This window comes from Hyalella azteca, unplaced genomic scaffold (assembly GCF_000764305.2).
Source record: "Hyalella azteca isolate HAZT.00-mixed unplaced genomic scaffold, Hazt_2.0.2 contig2030, whole genome shotgun sequence".
Taxonomy (NCBI): domain Eukaryota; kingdom Metazoa; phylum Arthropoda; class Malacostraca; order Amphipoda; family Hyalellidae; genus Hyalella; species Hyalella azteca.
Genome location: NW_025932318.1, coordinates 177,713 through 187,291, shown reverse-complemented (window position 1 = coordinate 187,291; position 9,579 = coordinate 177,713). Strand labels below are relative to the sequence as shown.

General features: G+C 38.1%; 1 protein-coding gene across 1 annotated transcript in view; it reads left to right on the top strand.

Moving 5' to 3' along the window:
• Nucleotides 1-219: 219 nt before the first annotated feature.
• The window catches only part of LOC108664515 (neuron navigator 2), a 68,717-nt gene continuing 59,357 nt past the window's right edge, over nt 220-9,579 (top strand). Inside the window, exons 1-3 of the mRNA XM_047884929.1 lie at nt 220-264; nt 3,825-4,027; nt 7,197-7,317. Of these exons, the coding sequence (XP_047740885.1) occupies nt 227-264; nt 3,825-4,027; nt 7,197-7,317 (362 nt within the window). The 5' untranslated portion in view covers nt 220-226. The remainder of the gene's footprint in view (nt 265-3,824; nt 4,028-7,196; nt 7,318-9,579) is intronic.

Genomic DNA, 9,579 nt, shown 5'->3' with positions numbered 1-9,579 from the left:
TTATTCTTATTTTCAAGAATGCCTTCAGTGTGATGAAATTCCTCTGACGTGAAAAGGCTTGATTATTCGCATTTTACATGAATGTATAAACTAACGTTAAAAATACATTGAAGTGAAGGCTCGTGAACAGTGAAAGTCCTTCGACGATGCTAGTGTCACCTGATGACGATGTTTAGGTGTTAAAACTCAAATCTTATAATCCGATTAATTATTGTAAAACATCACGATGACAGTTGAACAGTGGAAAAATAAACCATTTCAAAGGTGAGTATTGTCATCTTCAATATTTCACTAGAATAATTTTTTTGCACTGTGAACTGATATCCTACTAATTGAATTATGAGCTCACTATTCCTAAATTTTCTCTACGAAAGTTAGCCACGCTTTAAGTCGTCGAGAAGGGGAATTTAAAGGTTGTTGACTGTAGCTCCCGTAAGCCATTGCATTATGTTATAATTTTTTGGAGAAAAAGCATCATCATTCCTTCACTTTTATATTACTTCGTAAGACCTCGATATTTCTGTTATTATCCTTGGCTTTGAACTGCTGCAAATTTCAATCTTGATATTTCGCTTACTACCATGGAGTAGCATAACTGTGTTGCTACTTCCACCCACAATATTTAATTGATGGCATCAATTGGCATGCCATAAAGTATTTCATTTGCATGCAACTTCTGCCGTTCGCGCTGTAAGTTCTACCACTCATTGGTCATATTGTCTAAAGAGTGACATTTTGTGTGCGTGATACACTGATACACCCCAGTGCCGGGCCAAATCGGGCTCGGATGACCCACACAAGAGCAAGAATTAGACGGTTATTTGGACAAAGTCCCACTCATTTCTCCGGGTTGCGAGATGACCCACACAAGAGCAAGAAGTGGATGGTTATTTGGACAAAGTCCCACTCATTTCTCTGAGTTACGAGACATTTCGTCATCCGCTGAGTGTAGCAATTGCACGTCAGGCAAATTACGGAGCCTGCGACGCGGTGTCATCCGGCCGCAGCGTCGCTCATGCGCATTGCGTGGCTGTTATTGCAGTGTGCTGCTTTTCGTATAACGGAATGGGTTTCTAGGAAACTTTTTTCCTGTTTTGGGAGCATATACTGCAAGATATTTCAAAGTTATTGAATTTTATTGATGTGTTGATAAATGAATTGAACTTCGTATAACTGAGTGGGTTTTCTAGGAAACTTTTTTCCTGTTTTGGGAGCATTTACTGCAGAGTATTTTGAAGTTATTGAATTTTATGGATGGGATAATAAATGAATTGAACAGTCCAAATTACGATGCATTTTTTGCACCTATGAGGGTCATATTGAACTAGTATGGCGGAATGAAAGGGCGCATAAATGTTACGTGATGGAAGTGTGTCACTATTTGGATAATTCCAGTCGTTTTCTATTCAGTTCCATTTAGATATTTCCAGTTGTTTTGTGAGGGTACCCACTAACTGGAAAGAACGAGCGACGTTCTCTGCGAGCTTTGTTCTTCCCGCTTCCGTAGTGTAGTCTTTTGTTCCGAATCGATCTGGTCTATCATTGGTTTAATTCAACTCTACTATATAATTTATACATTTAAATTAAAATTAATCTTGCGCGTATATCGTTCATGATATTTACTCGTTATGCTATGCGACGTTCATGTCCAGCGCTCCGCGTAACAATTTTTACTTGTCTACTTATCAAATTAATCTCCCGGAAATTTTATATTCTGTTGATGTTTCTACTGACACAATAGGTAAACTTTTCGGATTTTTTTTTTGTGTTTTGCGACTTTTCGAATATCACTGGACGACGCAGTTGTACCATCTTTATTAGATGCAGCTTGCTTTAATTTATATATCTTTGAACACACTATGCCGCTGCATGTTTTTTATTGAATTAACTCTCAGAATTTTTTTAAATTCAATATTTTAACTGTTTATTATTATTAGAGGTATTATTATTTGAGAAAACGTTTTCGCTTCCTCGTGCCGTTCCAAGTTTATATATTTAAATTATTCTTAATCCTCAACGAGCGTTATTCAAGTGAATTTCTAAACCGAACGATGAGCTACCAGGTATCATTTGCCCCTCAAGGATGTTATTACATAACAAAGAGAACGTTTCACAGCGCAGGGGAGTTACGGTCAAAAGTTCCTGCAACTTCCATGCAACAATGGAGTGTGTTTCCGGCTAACGCCGTGCATATGCATCGCAGTGCTGCATTTACGTTATTATAATGTCACTCTTAACCTATAACGTAGTAGTTCTCGATCTATATAACGGTGTCACTCTAGACCTATAACGTAGTAGTTCTGAATCTATATAACGCTGTCAGTCGACATATATAACGCTGTCACTCGACCTATATAACGCTGTCACTCTGGACTTATAACGCTGTCACTCGACCTATATAACGCTGCCATTCTAGACCCATAACGCTGTCATAATAGACCTATATAACGCTGTCACTCGGGACCTATAACGCTGTCACTCCGGACCTATAACGCTGTCACTCCGGACCTATAACGCTGTCACTCTGGACCTATAACGCTGTCACTCTGGACTTATAACGCTGCCACAATGGACCTATACCCCTGTCAGCTTCTCATTTTTTCGTGTTTTTTCTTCATCGACCATCATATATCATTCGACGTTCTTAAAAAATGTTTAGAGACAACTCTCTGTCGCTATGCTTATGCTTTCCAAATTTCCGCCATGCAGGTTCTGATCACACTGAAAAGCAGAGTTTTCACACTCGTATTTTACTGATCGTATCTGTACAATAGCGTTGTACACTTGTGGTCCTCTATACAGTATGAAAGAAACAAGGAATCAATCGACCGCGGAAGTGCACACAATCTTAAGGCCGGAGAGCTTTCAACTAAAGATGGAACACTTGATATTGCAGCATTTAAATCGGCGAAATTCTTAGCAAACTGATGTAAGCTAGGCGGCAATTCATTGTTGATTGAAATTGAATTATCATCACTGCTATGGATAACCCGCGTCTATATTATTTGTTACCATCATCTGTGTCGCATAGTCACCGCAGAGAGAGATGAATTATTTGGCGCAAAACTTCAGTTTTTACATAAACCATGACGTTTTGTGGACGTAATGAATAATGACAAATTCTTCAAATGGAGAAATTTCAATATTTCAATAATGACAAATGGAGAAATTTCAATCAGACCCTCGATCTACTTAGAAGATTCTCATTTCGAGCATCTCGGTCGTTGGCTCCCGAGTGCAATATTTTAGTTCATACACACTCATATCTATAACTTGAAGTTCACACTTGCAGATAATCAATTCGGTGATGGAGCTGTTAATTGATGCTAACTTTACAGCAATACTAAAGTGTTAACCAATGAAAAAGTTGTGAAATGCCTGACTCGTTCTGTGGCATCCGGAAATTTCTAGCTTTCATCCCACACATTTTGGCCAATTATAGACTATTTCTTCAATATCGTACCTTATTCCTAGATTCCGATATTGTTTCTGCGATGCTGCAATGTTCTACTGCATCCCTAAGCCGACGATTTATTTGTACTGAATCAAATGCATTACTCACAGATGCGAGAAATTTTCGTGATCAAGCGCGATACTATCAAAACTCGCTTAAGTGCACGTATAGCGACCGATATCTCGTTTATTATTGGTATATTTAGCATTAAAATCGATCATTGATTAACCAACGGAGAAAAAATCCGTACCTATTTTTGATAACATTGCCTCTGATTTTGTTCCCCCTTTGTTACAGAAGTAACATGACCGGAAAACCCGTACCTATATCTGATAACATTGCCTCTGATTTTGTTCCCCGTTTGTTACAGAAGTAACGGGACCGGACCCCAGCGTTCCCTACGGGGCCCGTCTGCACCTACCAGTCACGGGGTGGCCTCCCCATACCACGTGGTGGCTGCTGCACCCGTGGCCCCCCAGCCGCCCCCCGCGCAGACCAAACACAAGGACTCGGTGCTAGACAAGTTCAAGCTCTTCAACTCCAAGGACAAAGATGCAAATAGAACAAAAATAGGTGAATTTTGCTTTATTTAGAGGGCAACTTCATTCATTTCTTAGTATGCTAACTTGCAAATAGAACGAAAATGGGTGAGTTTTGTTTAAGTTAGAGGGCAGTTTTACTTAAAATAGTAGTTAAACAGGAGTTTGTATGCGAACTCTTCTCCTGCTGTTTTATATACAGGGTAGTTTAATTTAACTCTTCGTATGCGAACTCTTGCAATTAGAACAAAAATTGGTCAGTTGTGTTGAGGTTAGTTTAACATTAACCCTTCGTTTGGTTTAACCATAGACATTTTCACCGTCGTCCGTATTTGAATGCCTGGCAGAAATTGACGAGTTGTGCTATTTTTAGAGGTTTATGCTTTACGAAGCTTTACCCCTTCGTATGCGGATTATAGTTAAGAGTTTCATTGAACTTCAACCCTTCGTCTGCGGACTACTTGAAAAAATTTTAAAGTCATCTGTACATAAAGTCTTTGCAAAGATTAGTGAGTTACGTTATTTTAAGAGATTCTATCAAATCCTAGCCGACGACCTGATTATTTAAAGGTGAACGTTATCTTTTTAATCCAAGGGAGAAGGTAATGTTGAAATAAGCTGACACTGTAAATGAAAAAAGTTGCATAGTGTCTAATATTGCAATGGTAAAATTTAGAATGACCGCCAGAGAAACAAATTATTTATTAGGTTAAACTTCAAGATCATAAGCATCGATTAAGAAGTGTTCGGTATTATGGATGCTCCGAAATTCTGATCGGAGCATCAGATTTTGATTCTCAACTAACTAGTTAAAACGTTTAGGTGAAGGTTCAACATCAACCTCATCTACCTCTGAACAAGCAGCTTCTTTATTTTTTAGCCGCACGTATATTCATCAACTATTCAAATTGTTCAACAACCACGCAAGTATGCGAGCTCAAACGTTGCAATGTTATTTTTACAAGGTAGTTTACCTTATCAAATACGATCAAAGTACATTTGATGACGAACATATTTAACACTGTAATTCTTGAATGAATTGTGTAAAACTGTCGAGAAAGAACAAATTTTCAATATGATCGCTTAAAATTTGGTTGCATTAGAAACCTCGTATAATGACATCACGCAAGGTACACCTGTGCCTTCTTGCCACACTTGCGTTCCCAAGTGTACATTGTACATAGCTGCGTTGTACCAGAATGCTCAGTGTTACCCTGGCGCTGGTTGTACCAGTGTGTTCAGAGTTACTCTGGTGGTGGGTTAATTGTACCAGTGTGTTCAGTGTTACATAGCTTCCTTGTACCAGTGTGTTCAGTGTTACCCTGGCGCTGGTAGTACCGGTGTGTTCAGTGTTACCCTGGAACTTGTAGTATCAGTGTGTTCAGTGTTACTCTGGTGGTGGTTGTACCAGTGTGTTCAGTGTTCTCCTGGCGCTGGTTGTACCAGTGTGTTCAGTGTTACCCTGGCGCTGGTAGTACCGGTGTGTTCAGTGTTACCCTGGCGCTGGTAGTACCTGTGTGTTCAGTGTTACTCTGGTGGTGGTAGTACCTGTGTGTTCAGTGTTACCCTGGCGCTGGTAGTACCAGTGTGTTCAGTGTTACCCTGGCGCTGGTAGTACCAGTGTGTTCAGTGTTACCCTGGCGCTTAGTGTTACCCTGGCACTGGTAGTACCAGTGTGTTCAGTGTTACCCTGGCGCTGATAGTACCAGTGTGTTCAGTGTTACCCTGGTGCTGGTAGTACCTGTGTGTTCAGTGTTACCCTGGCGCTGGTAGTACCTGTGTGTTCAGTGTTACCCTGGCGCTGGTAGTACCTGTGTGTTCAGTGTTACCCTGGCGCTGGTAGTACCAGTGTGTTCAGTGTTACCCTGGTGCTGGTAGTACCTGTGTGTTCAGTGTTACTCTGGCGCTGGTAGTACCTGTGTGTTCAGTGTTACTCTGGCGCTGGTAGTACCTATGTGTTCAGTGTTACTCTGGTGGTGGTAGTACCAGTGTGTTCAGTGTTATCCTGGCGCTGGTAGTACCAGTGTGTTCAGTGTTCACCTGACGCTGGTTGAATTATATGCATATATCATTGTTGCTGGTATTTCTCCTCATCTTTGTGATAAGACAGAAATGGAAGTATTGAAGGTTTTCACGACCGGAAGGGGCTATTGGAACATATTTATGTTCACATGTTTAGTAGTTGGCGGTATGTGCTTGTGTGTGTGATCACCAACGTAATTCCCATCTAATCATTACTTATGCACATCTTATCGTGTTAAATGCTTATATATTTAAGTTCTCTCTGTTAAATTGATGAGTCTATAATCAGAATTGGAAAAAACTATCAGATTTATCTTCTTGAGTTTTTCAGTTTTTTGAACTATAATGATCAGTAGAAATTTTTTTATAGTTTCATTTACAATTGTAGGCTAGCTTCATTGTTGTATATCATAATAATGTCGAGTCGCGTATTGTTAGCATGAAGATATGCACCATTGTGACCATACAATAGGGATTGTATTGGATGTCAAGTAGAGTATTAACGCATGATGATTCATACAAATAGAAGCTGCAAGTTCTAGAATTACGAGTCATCGCAATGAACTATAGTTCATAATCTGTATGTGTTAAAGGCTCTATAAGACTATTTATGACATTTTTGACACTATCTATATTTCTTATATTTAAAATTCACACTACCTATAATTCTTAATTTGAAATAGTTCATATCTAAAAGATTTATTGTGAAGTTGCATTACATGTGCGGGCCGTATAGGTCATATAGGTTAGGCCCTTAGTCAAATTTGTTGTCGAGTTCATTAGTCTTTGCTAGTTATAAATTAAAAATTTAGAATTCACTACAAAAGGATAAAAGTTTGTTTCATTTTAAAAATAATACTTCGCAACACCATATACCGTATTACAGTGCTGCATTATATATTGTATACTGTTAATATTATATTTTGTTACCTTAAGAATTCACTACAAAAGGATAAAAGTTTCCTTAATTTTAAATATATTTTGCAACACCATACACCGTATTACAGTGCTGCATTATATATTGTATACTGTTAATATTATATTTTGTTATATTAAGAATTCACTAAAAAAGGATAAAAATTTGCTTTATTTTAATTGTATTATTTTGCTGCACCATATTATACAGTGATGCATTATATATTGTATACTGTTTATATTATATTTTGTTTCTCTGCTCACAGCGAGTCAAAATAAACGGACAAGCTCCAGCAGCGGCTTCAGCTCTGCTCGGTCTGAGCGCTCTGACAGCTCAGCGTCTCTCTGCTCAGACAACAGACCTCCGCCTCCTCCTCCGCATCACAGGTGAGCAGTCATTAGGATGAGCAGGAGTATGCCAGCTGCAGGATGAGCAGGAGTATGCCAGCTGCAGGATGAGCAGGAGTATGCCAGCTGCAGGATGAGCAGGAGTATGCCAGCTGCTGATAATAAAAAAATATGTTACATAAGCAATGATTAAGATATTCTTATGCAAGAGTTGAAAACTAATAATTTGCAAGATTCAATTTTTAAGCACTGTTTAGTGGTAAAAGATGAATAATATTGATTAACCAAGATATCTCACGTTTTATATGACGGTTAACGGATTTAATGATCGAAGTAAATAATTCTACTCTAAATATTCGTAGAAAAACTCCATTGAAAAAGCACTTAATTTCCATATTACCAAAGCCTAGGACATAGAAATTAACAGAGAAAATGAACTGAAAATATCGCGACGGAATCCTTATGATCAATATTGGATGAAAATTTTCCGTCATGGACTCTGTGAATTCTTAAACACGTGTTATTTTGTTGTAATTTTTCTCTCTGAATTATTAAAAGAAAAATTATCTTCTGTTATTATCGAAGTCGTATAAATGTTGATAGCCGTTTCGTCTGATGACGTCAATGATGCTCATACCGAGATAGGGCCTCCGAAGCCGCAGTGTTTTGTTTGGATCTTGCGCATGCCTCTGCATTGAGCGCCGCTTACCTATTACAGTGCAGGCGCAATGCAAATTACACTGGGAGAAATGAGTGAATTCTTGTCCAAAAAGCAATGCATATTTTGGACATGTGTGGGTCATCATGACCAAAATATGCCTAGCAAAAATGCGTATTATCGCTACGTCGTCTCTCTTATGCTGAAGGTACGGAAGTTTTTCAATATTTGGACAATAATCCGTTCATTGATTTTTTTGTGTACGTTCCATCAAGTGGCGGGTTTCGTAAATTGTGATTGTAGTGCACGCTTATATTACGCAGGTTACATTCAACGCTGAAGGCTGATTTATAATACCGCTCCAAAATTACTATAATTCACGTGATTTCATCCCTGGACCTATACTTGTCAGTAAGGGGGTTTCGAAAATTTGGGTGGTCTCCGGTAAATTTATTGCTTTAACATGTCCCACAATCTCTTCACTTCGTGTGCGTTCCATACCTTCTAATCATAAGTTTTTTTAATATATTCATTGACGTAGGAAGGAGAGATTGAATTTGCAAAAAGGAAAAATTGAATTGAATTGAATTTTCTTTTGAAATTTTCGCATTTATTGAGCTTCATTTTTCACAGCTTCAGTAGTGTCGCAAATAACAAATAAATGACCAAAACACTATTTCAACACCAGAAATAATTTTTTTAAGCTATCAAAGACTATCATCTTTAAATCTCTTTAAAAAATTGGCATCCGCTGCACGCACACAAACTCCTCGACTTGCGTGCAGCAGATTGTGACGGAACGAAGCGTTCGAAAGCTGACCCCGTGTTGGTGAAATCGAGCCTCTCTCGTCTTCTTTTCTGGACTGCGAGATTCGCAATTCTGGCTTTTGATGTTAGCCTCTTGCCCTCGAAAATTCGGTTTCCGTTGTGTTGGGATCTTACGTCGATTTTTTATAAATTATTTATTTATAGACTTGTGTCGCAGCAGTCTTATGTCTTGAGTCCCTTACATTAAATCGTGATTAACGCAGGTTTATCCAACTTACATTTGATTTTGTATTCATTTTGTGTGAAAATAATTTAGGCTTGCATTGTTATGTACTCGCAATAAAATAAAGATAAGATTCAAGTTTTTACTGTATATGATACTTTGTTCCTAAAAAATCCCGTTCCTTCTTTAGTAGTCCTTGAATTTTCCGTCGATACCCGATCATTCTCTCGTCTTATCTTTGCTTAATTACAATAATTACTAATTATGTAACAAATTACATGAATGCGCTATTAGCTATAGCGTAATTACAACGTACGTAATTACTTAGTTGGTTTAGTTACTATGCAATATAATTAGGCCATACTCAATTTATTCAAACTGCAGCTTTATATACGTTTGTTTTAATTGACTGAGGATAAGGCAGTTAAAGCGAGGTAAAATTTGCTTAGCCTGCCCAGATACTTCAGATTCAATTGATTCACTTTGAAAGAAATTTACTGACTTTTTTTTGCTTTCGATACCAGAAGACTTTTAGATAAATTGAAACTTATCGTGCATTTTTTATCTATGGACTCGCTAGCCAATTTTTGCGTGCGGTGCTTGTATTATTTTTTAATACATTTACATAAATATAGTTTTCATGATGCGCTGA